The sequence below is a fragment of the Lates calcarifer genome, linkage group LG9 (genome assembly GCF_001640805.2).
Source record: "Lates calcarifer isolate ASB-BC8 linkage group LG9, TLL_Latcal_v3, whole genome shotgun sequence".
Classification (NCBI taxonomy): Eukaryota; Metazoa; Chordata; class Actinopteri; family Centropomidae; genus Lates; species Lates calcarifer.
Window position 1 is genome coordinate 2,994,137 of NC_066841.1, and position 11,299 is coordinate 3,005,435.

General features: G+C 39.6%; 1 protein-coding gene across 1 annotated transcript; it reads right to left on the reverse strand.

The window, feature by feature from the left end:
• Positions 1-2,120: 2,120 nt before the first annotated feature.
• LOC108901121 (oocyte zinc finger protein XlCOF6) lies at positions 2,121-9,316 on the reverse strand. Its single transcript, XM_018702510.2, has 4 exons — positions 5,804-9,316; positions 4,715-4,910; positions 4,523-4,627; positions 2,121-4,419 (listed from the first exon to the last, which is right to left on the reverse strand). Exons 1-4 carry the CDS (start codon positions 6,041-6,043, stop codon positions 3,095-3,097), a joined length of 1,866 nt encoding a protein of 621 aa, XP_018558026.1. The 5' UTR covers positions 6,044-9,316; the 3' UTR covers positions 2,121-3,094.
• Positions 9,317-11,299: the final 1,983 nt, after the last annotated feature.

Genomic DNA, 11,299 nt, shown 5'->3' on the forward strand with positions numbered 1-11,299 from the left:
GGGGAAGCAGAAACAAAGCTGTCATCACTTTCAAGTGGATATGGTTATTAGAAAGCAATTGTGAATTTACACATCCAACAGAGCAGCAGTAGCATTTGAAGTCATGTTTTTTGGCAATCTGGCGAATTTGAGTCCAATATTCACTCTCATTTAGCTCAGTTTTTGGCCCACCAACCACCAAACAACCAGAAAAAAACACAAATCTCACCAGTCATTTGATGCAAGTTTTCAGTTCTAAACCTACCTGTTGCCAGAGGAAGCAAATTGATTAATCTTGCCACTCTGTTTTTTGGTTGTTTTTTTTTCTTTCTTAAGAGTTAACCATTGATTATTCAATAAAAAAAGAGTTCCATTTTATTTCGGCAGTGTTGCACAAAACGTAGGCATCAAGTGATGAATTCTAGCTCATTTAAATTTGGTGACGAGCTGTTGTATCATAACCCTTGTGCAAAATTCATGAAATTGTGTTGATAAAGCTTCACATAGCAGCTGTTGTTGATATGACGGTTAACTTGTCATACCATGTAACAGACACAACCATTACTGTATATATTTTCTTGGAATATTAATCATTTGGACACTAGGGTAAATGTCACAAGTCTGAGTTTCTTCACCCTCTCCTCATACTTATCCTGTCTTTCCATGATTATTTTTAATCAGATCTAATAATAAATACAGAGCTGTTTTAAAAATGCTTCCCTTAAAGAGAACCTCACCTCAGTGTGAGTTAAATCTCCATGAAAACACTGAATTCTTAGCAGCATTAAGCACAGCTGGCCCAAAGGTTTATACTAAATGCAATAAACTGGCATTAGAAGTGTGTGACCTGCTTAGAGTCACGCAGAGAAACTGTCAGCAACACTAAACTCAGTGCTGTGTAATACGAGGACAAAGGTTTGATTTCAGTTTTCCAGAGCTCAAACCAACTTTATTCCTTCATGCAGCACAGAGGAGGTAATGAGTATTGATCACAGATAATCCAGTTTCAGAGGTTCTTACAAAATGATATCTTTTTAAAATGATTTTGATTGATTTAGATAATTGTTTGAATTTCTGTGTGTCTGTGTGTGTTTTGCCTTTTCTTGTTTTGCTTTTGTTGCAAAGTGATTTTTTTATGTAACTTTTTTCTAGTTTCTTTTTCTGTCCATTTGAAAAGCTTTTAAAAAGAGGGGTCTTGTTTATCATATCCTTCTGAGTTGAAAAAGTTGAATGGATAAAACAAACACAATAACTACCTTTAAATTCTTGTAACTCCAGTCTTCTCCATTTTCAGATCTCCTATTAGCTGTCACCAGGGGAATGAAGTCTCTTGATATCTTCCTCCTGAAAAATGAACATTTCCTTGAGAAATATGTCATAGGTGAGTAAAAATAAAGAATGACTGTCATTGTGCATACCTGTTGATAATATATACCTCTAGGTACCATCCTGTTGCACTGATAGGAACTGATTGATAATACTACAAAGTGGTGATCCTCTACCTCCATCTAGTGGACGATTAACAGAATAACTTGGATTTATAGATTTCAGAATTACAGTCACACTAAATTAACAACTTCTGATTGACAAAACAAGATCATGCTAACATTTGTACCTGAGCATGATCATAACAGAGGTCAATTCATCATGAGATTAATAAACATGAAAAGGATATAAGGACACTAACTTTCTAGAATTACAGGCCTGGTTCAGCACAGTGACATTAAAGTCAGTGTACGTTATTATACGACTTCCATCTTAATGTTTTTATTCCATATAGTATAAATTTAACTACTGTTCATCATGAAAAATCAACAAACTTTATGTGTGACTTCAGCTCCTCCAAAATTCCCAGCGCAGTATTTTTATAAGAGATCTCAGGGCCCTGATGAAGTGTTAATTACCTTGGGTTATCTGCTTACTTTATCGACTTAATTTACCCTCCCCTTCACTCTCCTCCCCCCCTTCTTTTGTTTAATGACAAAGGAAATTACCCACATGTAAGTAATTTGTGTGATTTCAGTAAAACCAACCAAGTGGAAAAAAAAAAACATTAAACTGAGAGTGAGCTCTGCTTTGAGAAAGAGCTACTAATCAACAGCTACTAATGAAGACAGCAGAGAACAAACTTTTAAGACATGTTGAACTTTTGAGAAGTCAACTTTATTAATATTTGAAGGCAGCCATTAACCTATTTGTTAATTTTTAAAAATATTGTACAGAACTTTTTTTCTGGGAAAAGCTAATTACTTGAACATTTGTCTTTTTTTTAATAACAGAATGTGTTAATAATAATTTGGTTAAATGTAAGTCTCCAGTTGGCTGTGGATAGTATGCGTTATATCATGATATATACTATGTTCACTACATATAGATGGGTGACAAAATAAATGAATAAACACAGTTGGCTTGAAAGCCTCAATGCTTCAACAAGGTTTAATCAACCCAACACTAATGGCCTTCACAGTCTCCAGATCTAAAACCAACTGAACTCCTGTGGAGATTTTTGAATAATGTCTAAAACACCAAGTGAGAGAAAATCTTTAGGTAGAATGATACTCCGTCCCTCCAGTGGAGCCCCAAAGACTTAGAGAGGAAGTTCAGGTTGGAACAACACCTGACTAAAACACTTTATGTTGGTTTTTCCCTCCACTCGTCTGTACAAGTAGAGTACTTTTGATCTGATTGGCCAATCATAGTGCTGTAAATTCTTGCCACATCTTGGTCAGCAGACTGGCAACACCACGAGTTTGACCCCAACCAGTTACGGACTAGACCTGCTCTATATGAAAAGTGCCTTGAGATAACTTCTGTTTTGAATTGGATTGAATTGAATTTGAGTCCAAGTCAAACAGAGAAGGCTTTAACAGTAGCCCATTACCCATGACCCATTTTGGTCATGTAGTGTACCCATTCCTAAAAACTCAACTAAAAAAACTAAATAACCATTAATAATCACATTATTCTCCAATAAAACTAGTGATAGACATCTCTGTGTAAACAGGATTGTAAAATCTTTGAGTCGATAAATAAATTTCTGTTGTCTCACAGTGTTTATCATCACATTGCCCAGCTCTAACCGCAGTGTTTGCAAACATCACCAACTTTAAATGTTTTAGGATTTCACTGCAGTTTTGTCAGACTGTCCACCACCTGGTTCCTCTGGCAGGTGCCCCTTCTGATGTTTCTTGAAGTCGCCACTGTGTACGAATCCTTTTCCACAGACCATGCAGCGATATGGCTTTTCCCCTGTGTGGATCCGCCTGTGCAGCTTGAGGCTGCTGGACTGAGTGAACCTCCTGCTGCAGACATTGCAGCCGTACATCTTCTCCCCCGAGTGAATCGTCATGTGCAACTTGAGATTGCTGGGGTTGCTGAACTTTTTATCACACTGATCACAGCTGTAGGGTTTCTCCCCCGTGTGGATGCTCATGTGGTATTTGAGGTTGACCATGCAGCGGAATTTTTTCCCACACACGTTGCAGACCGGCTGCTGCCCTGGCTTCTTCCCTGTGTGGATCCTCATGTGGTTCTGGAGCGCGCTGGCGTGGCCACAGCGTTTGCCGCAGGTCTCGCAGACGTATGGCCTCTCTCCTGTGTGGGTTAGCATGTGGTGTTTCAGGGCGCTCTGGTGGCTGCAGCCTTTACCACAAACCTCGCAGGTGAAGAGTTTTTCCCCGGTGTGTTTGCTCAGGTGATTTCTGAGGACGCTCAAGTCGCTGCACCCGAGGCCGAGCACGTCGCAGCAGTTTTCCTTTTGCATGTGAGTCACCCGGTGAGTGGCTAAAGATGAGGACGAGAAGAAGCTCTCGCCGCACATCTCGCAGACAAAATCTCTGTCTCCTGAATGTAGATTCTCGTGATCGGCCAAACTCTTCCTGCACTCAAATGTCTCCGGACAAAGAGAGCAGACAAACGTCTTCTTCAGGGCACAACACCTGTGCCGCTGAAGCGCCAACGCCCCGGCGAACTGATTCTCGCACAGCGCACACATGTGAGTGTTCGGTTTCCTCAGGCTGTGCTGACGCATGTGTCTCTCGAAGGTATACTTGTAAGCAAACTCCGTCCCGCAGTCTGAGCATTTGTAAAGCTTCTCCCCGGTGTGACGTCTCGAATGTGCAACGAGCCCCCGGAGACCGGCGAAACGTTTGCCACACTCGGAGCAGAGGTGAGGCTTGGAATGAGTCAGGTAGTGCCTGTCCATCAAACACTTCAGAGCAAATGTTTTGTCACAAGAAGAACACTTGAACGGCCCTGTCGTCTTCTTCTTCTTCTTGATCTTGGATGTCGTCGTTGAAGCGTCTGTATCCTCCTGGGTTACATCCTCCTCACTGACATCGGAGGATGGCTCAGGGGTCAGTTCTGAGGTGGGCTCTGTCGGCAAGGCTTTAGGTTGAGACCGGGATCCAGATTTACTCTGTTTATTTGCAGCCACAGCAGCTGAAACAAAAAGAAAAGGTCTGTTAGGGACACAAAGACCCTCGCAACAAATTCAAATATAATCTCAAAACCTTCTGCAGGTTTGTAAAGAATCAGTAGTTACCAGGTTTAATCACTGATTCTGAGTCAGCTGCTGCTGCTGCTGCTGCCGGTTTGAGTTCTCGTTCGATTTTCTTTCTCCTCTGACGGGAACTTCTGGCTGCTGATTCTGTAATTTAACAAAAGTATAAAACCTTGTTTAATATATACAAAAATGTCAGTGCCAGCGTGTGAGCATAAAAAAGCCTCTCAATACCTGATTTACGCTTCTTGGGCCTGACCCTTCGCCCTGCTCTCGACTTCATGCTTGTCTGTTTCGTCTTGTCATTCGACTCGACTCTCTGCTCCACAGCCGGACCATCTTCAGCTTCACTCATTGACTCTTTCAACATTACCAATATTTTCTCCACTGCACCTTTGGTCCATGATTCCATGAGCAATGCAAACTGGTTCTGTGAAGTCATGGATAAGAAAGAGCGAAGGGTGACAAGAGTAGTTAGTTATAGATAATACTAAAACAATTGGTCAGTTAAGAAAAGAAAACAATCCAGTTGCTTCTTTCAGTTTTGCATCATTGGGGTCTGGACTGATGATTGGATAATACAGGTTGGAGATGTCACATTTGGATCTTAGAACAAATGTTTTCCTGAATTTTCATACACTTAATGAAAACGTGTGCACTCAGAAAGTATTCAGACCTCTTCATTTCTTTAACATTTTATGGTTTTGCAGCCTTATGCTAAAACAGTTTTAAATTATTTTTTCCCCTTATCAAAGTATGAAAACCTGGTCCAGAGCTCTCAGGACCTCAGACTGGGCCGAGGGTTCACCCTCCACTAGGACAACAACCCAGAGCCTGGACTCAGACCCAATGGATATTGTTGTAAATTCTGGCCAGTTGCTGGGCTGAACTTAACAAAACATTTTAGGACGCATAATATATTGTTTTCTATCTTCCTGTGTATATTTCCTCTATAGAAGAGTTGATTGGCACTAGGCGACAGAGGAGAGGAAAAACGTCCATTTAAGAGGCAGAAACCTCGAGCAGAACCGGACTCAGGACGGGCGGTCATCTGCCTCGACCGGTTGGGTTAAGAAAGAAAGAGGAGTGGGGGGTCTCCATTCCAACCTGACTCCCCAAATCCAAACGTATGTCATTATTATATATCAGCTCTTCCCCTGTAACAAGTTTCTAAAAGTCAGTTTTGAAGTTGTCATTGTTGGTGAGTGTAGACTTAAGTGTAAAGCTGCAGCATAACAAAACGAAGGTAAAGGGGTCTGAATACTTTCTGAATGCGCTGTTGGTTAACGTTAAACAGCAGTGTGAGTGTTGAGAATGTGCTACCGTTATAGCTTTATTTGACTGCCGTCTGTGCTCCGGTGGAGTGACTTCTTTCTCCTCCTCCTCGCTCTTCACAGCCGCCTCTGCAGCCGGAGCGGAGCGCTGCTGAGCGGCGACGGTGGCGGCCATAACGGCTTCAGCCCAATGCTCCTCCAGAAGCCTGCCGAGCTCCGAGACCGCCGCGTCCCCCAGAGTCTCCATCACAGCAAAAATCTGCCTCTCGAAAGTCTCCATGCTGAACATGTCTGTGAGTAAATTCAGTTTTTTAAGGCTTCCTGTCTGCGCCGAGCGAGTTGTCGAACTATCATGTTGTTGTTGTTGTTCCTCGTTCTTCTTCTTCTTCTTCGTGTGATTTAAATCAGGAGTAGTTGCACTTTCAGGAAGACTTCTGCCCTCCACAGCCTCTGCACAGCAGAATTATCCTGTGGCTAAATTTTAAATTTTAGCCATTCTTTTAGGGGGAGAAATAAATACATATAAATAGCCGAGCTCTGAAATTTTAGGAAGTTTATTGGGGATACTTTTGGGCGAAAAAAGTTTATTATTTGTAGGCCAATTCAAAGCTTAACTGAGGCAGAGAAATACATTAAAAATAAGACATTAAGAAGACATTAAAATTGCATTTAAAAGACAATAAATACCAGTCAGTTCAAAGTGTTTTACAAAGGCATGAATTAATTAAATACATTAAAAATAAGACATTAAGAAGACATTAAAATTTCATTTAAAAGATAATAAATACAAGGTAGTTCAGAGTGTTTTACAAAGGCATGAATTAATTAAATACATTAAAAATAAGACATTAAGAAGACATTAAAATTTCATTTAAAAGATAATAAATACAAGGTAGTTGGAACTGTTTTATAAAGGCATGAATTAATTAAATACATTAAAAATACAACATTAAGAAGACATTAAAATTTCATTTAAAAGAAGCAAAGCAAAAACCAGCATATAAACAGTTAAAGGGCTTGAAACAACAGTGTAATTTATTGGAAACACTAATGTTTTAAGCCCTGATTTTAAATGAGCTGATGGTTTTATCAGGCCTCAGGTGTTCAGGAAGCTCAGGTGGGGAGAATAGAAACTAAAAGCTGCTTCACCTTGTTTGCTTTTGATTCTGTGAAGGCTGAGTAAACCTGTCCCAGGTGACCTGAGGGGTCTGGATGTTTTGTTGCGTACAAGTAAATCAGACGTATTTAGATCCGAGACCATTTAGTGGTTTATAGACAAGGGATTGGGATTAAAATCCTGTCTGGTTTCTTGTGTCTTCTACTTAAGGACATTTTCTGCTCCTGTGTTTTTGTGCAACCCTAGGGACAGCGTTTTTTAATACCCACTTTTAACCAAATTATATTCAGCACATTCACATTTATGGAAATACATTTATATAAAAATGTATTTATTATAATATTCAGTCTTTAATTTCTCATACAAATCTGTCCTGTTTTTCTTATTTTTTTTAGAGTGGTTCTGATTGTTTCATTTTTGTTTATTCCTTCTTTTTTTTAAACAGAAACCGAAATACAGAAATTAATATTGTGCAGTTGTAGTTCCTCACTGTGACCAGTAGAGGGCAGCACATACTGATGAGTCTGAACTCTGAATTCATTCAGTTGAACTAAGGTAAAAGTACCAATACTGTAATGTAAAAATACTCATAAGTAAAAGTACATTAAAAGTACATTTATATTTGCATTAGTATTCTCAGTAAATTGTAGTTCAAGTATTAAAAGTACTGGTTTGGATCTACTTTATTTTCAGTTTTGATATAAACATGGTCAGTAGATAAATCTGAGGGGTTGTCAGATGATTAATGGGAGAGGAAATAAGATAAAAACAAAGCTCTGACTCACTAATCTGTTTTCAGTTGTTGGACTTTTTCTCCAATCTGTAATTTTTGGTTAAATATTGGGTCATTTAAACAACTTTAAGGTGGAAAATCACTATTTGATGGAGCTGTTAACAACTGCCAGTAATCAGGAATGTGACCCCAACTAAACACAGTTTTTTGTAAGGTTGTAAGACACAAGTTTAATCTTTCTTTTTAAGCTTGTTGTATCATCTATTGTGTAAAATCCCTATCTTAAAAGTAACTAGTAACTAAAGCTGTCAAATAAATGTAGTGGAGTACAATATTCTCAATATTCTCTCATACCCAAGTAAAGTACAAGTACTCAGTCACTTCCTTAATTGATACAACAGCTGAATCATACTCAGTCGAGATCTCCAGTTACACCACTGTTCGCTGTACTTTCCGCCTCGGGACGTCTCTGCAGATCATCTGCTTGATATCAGTGACGAAATGTTGTGCGTTGACTAGGCTCCTGTTCCTGCTGAACTGAGCCAGTGTGTTTGATCGAACTGCCGTCAGCTCAGGAGGCACAAGAGGGAGGCCAGATGTTTCCTCGGTCCACGGTCATGAGATTGCACATGTGGCATTTGGGAATTTTAACGTCCTTGTAGAAAAACGCATTTCCTTTATTGTAATTACTCGCAGGCAGGAGCCTTTGTGTTCCCAATGAGCTGTATTTTGCATTATGATATTAGTTTATCTGTCAACATCAGCCCTGAGGGAAAGAAAACACAATTTGGCCATTGAGTTTAATCTTCTAGTTGTTTAAGAGGGGAAGAGGTTCAGCTGGCAACACTGCAAATTCTGCACTACAAAGAGAGAGAAGTTAGAAAACCTCAGAGAGAAACCTCTAATAAGTGTAGGTGTTTATCTTTTTCTCCTTCTCCAAGAAAAGAAATGCTACATGCAGCCATGAGAGGGTAGATTAGAGCCGTTCATGGATCTTGTTAGATCAAAATAACCATTCCAGTTTATCCAAAGTGTTTATCCTCTGTGTTCAACCAGAAATACCACTATATATCAGTACCAAACTCCATTAAAAAAACATTAATTTTACCAAGCAGAACGCAGGAGCTGCTGGAATACCACTGCTTTTATCTCTTAGTTTGTTATTTTGTTTTAAACCAGCTCATTGCTTCTTTCAGCAATAGTTGTTTTATAGTTTTTGTTGTGTTTTTTCCAATATACTGTCTCAACAAAAGAAGTCTATACAGGATTGTTGGGCTGAATTCCCTTATTCAAAACCTAAACCCAGGATTCTTCTCTTCATCAGCTCAGATCCTTTTCCACACAACAGCTCAAGATTTACTCAACATCCTTTACATTAAATTCACCAGAAGATTAGATATACTCCAGGTCCAGGTGCGGGTTTACAGTTTATCAAGCCTTTAAGGATGTTTAACCTGAGATCGTGGTTGTTGTTGAATGGAGAGGGTGTTATATGACAGCGAGGACCACTTAAAGGACAAGGCTGGTGTTATTCTATATTAATCTTATTGTCAGAAAATCCAAATTCCTTACCCATGTCTGTCTGTGGCACTCAGCCTAAAGCCCACTGAGGATGTAAATCTTTAAAAACAGCTCACAAATATTAAGATGAATTTTTAGAAAAGGCTCACAAAGAGAGAGTTTTTAGCAAACGTTACTGAAACAGGAACAGTGTATTTGCTGGGACTATTTTCAGCTGCGGATTAATCCATATTTATTGCCCTAGTGAGTATTAACAGCAGCAGGATGGTTTGTGTGGGAAAGTGTCAAAATAAACTACAGTGTGTATATTTAATACCAGTTTTTAATCTTTTTCATATTTACAATAAGTAAAATACAGATTATCACCAACCTCATCAACAACAAGTTACACTGCGAGTTAAGGTTTTAGAACACCCACATTTTTGCAGTTTTTATTGAAATTTAACGGCTCAAGTTTGACATTAAATGGTACAAAGATCAGCGCTAAACTGCCCATGGCTAAAAAAAAAGTGTTTCCGTCACGAAAAACTGAAAAAAATCATGTAAATTTAATAGAAAACAAGCTTTTTTCAGGGATTAAAATGGTTTAACGTACAGCTTCCCTTGTCTGTACTGCAGGAAGTAGTACTGTATATTACTGCTATCTGAATGGTGAGGAAAAAGCTAAGTAACCAAGGAAGACAGACTGGTTGGTTAGGGGTTCATCCTACAGAAAGATAATGACCTGAAACTAGACAATGGATTCTCACAAACAGTCTCCAGACTTGAACCCAATGAAGCTGGTTTGGACAGAAGAGTGACGAACATTTGTGTGAACTTCTGCAACAGTGTTGGGACGAACTTTCCAAACAGACATAATGCCACCATGTGTTCAGCTGCTGAATGCTGAATTAAGTTCAACAAAAAGATCATACAAACGTCTCCAATGAACAATTGTTTGCTTGTTCGATGCCAGAAACAGTGAGGCAGTGATTCTTGTACATTTGAACAACAACTGGAAAAATGAAAGTGCTCCAAACCTTTTGAGCAGTTGTGTCTAATCATAAGCTGCCTAAAAAAATTCTATGTGCTAAAGGGAAGTACAGAAAAATCCCCTTATTTACAGTCTGAGTACAGAATCGTCTGATTTCATTAGTTTTACACGTAAAAAGATTTTAAATAGTTTTAAATTTACTGTGTGATAAGATTATACACAGTTTTACCAAGGTAGAAACTACCTTTTTTTGTTGTACATCCTCATTATCTCTGTACAAGTGAAGAACTTAGCCACTGTGAACAAATTGCTAAGACTCCCTGTTCAGCAGTCGACTAAGCTCTGCACCTGATCAGAAACATCAGACACACACATGACACCACACAAACACACTAATCCACCGGTCTTGCCTCAGAAAACTTTTTTGTGGCGTGATCCCGCAGACAGACTGGCAGCTTTGAAGAAGAACTCCTCTCTTGTTTGTTTAAAAAGAACAAGGCAGGCAGAAACAAAAAGAAAAGTAACCTCGTCCAGGTCCAGCAGCAGCAGCGAACACTGTAGCAGTGTAGTAATCCCTGGCAATGTGATTTTTATTTTCCGTCCCAAATCATCATGCCAGAGACCCACACAGCCACAGCAAAGACATAACTCTACCTTCCTCCAGGAAAAAACTCTTTCTCCTCTTCTTCTTGTCATCTCTCTCCTTTCTCCTGCTCTTTTTTTTTTTCTCACGTTCCAGTCCTCCCTCCCTCTTTCCCTCAACTCTCCCCTCTCAGGCTCCCATGCTCGGTTTAACTTTGGGTATTTCCCTCATTAACTGCTACGCCTATATCAGGAACTCCGGAGAGGCCTGAGGTAGTCTGGCTCTGAAATAAAAATGACAGGGTGCTCTCCCCTGATAGTAACGAACAATAATCACCTCCTTTCACTCGGTTAAATCTCCCGGCAGGTGTGAGGGCATTCTGGGACACAAAGCTCAAACAGTCTTCGATTACAAAATGAGAAAACACTTCCTGCCTCCATCTGTTGTCTGTTTATTGTCTTGACTCTCCTCTTGTTTACTTTTACTGGGATTTAGCTCTGGATTTCATTTAGATCCATCATCAGTTGTTGAATATTTATCTCAAGTAGGCAACACAAGGGGTTAATGGGGATGCCGTCCAAGTTACCTGTAGCACAGGTTTAGATTTGGCTTCACATT

Bases quoted from the DNA above. Each gene is read 5' to 3' on its own strand.
- LOC108901121 (XM_018702510.2), bottom strand. From the start codon at position 6,043: ATGTTCAGCATGGAGACTTTCGAGAGGCAGATTTTTGCTGTGATGGAG. The intron at 4,628-4,714 runs GTATTGAGAGGC...GTTAAATTACAG, and splicing joins GCCCAAGAAGCGTAAATCAG to AATCAGCAGCCAGAAGTTCC. The intron at 4,420-4,522 runs GTAACTACTGAT...TTTTTGTTTCAG, and splicing joins AGAATCAGTGATTAAACCTG to CTGCTGTGGCTGCAAATAAA.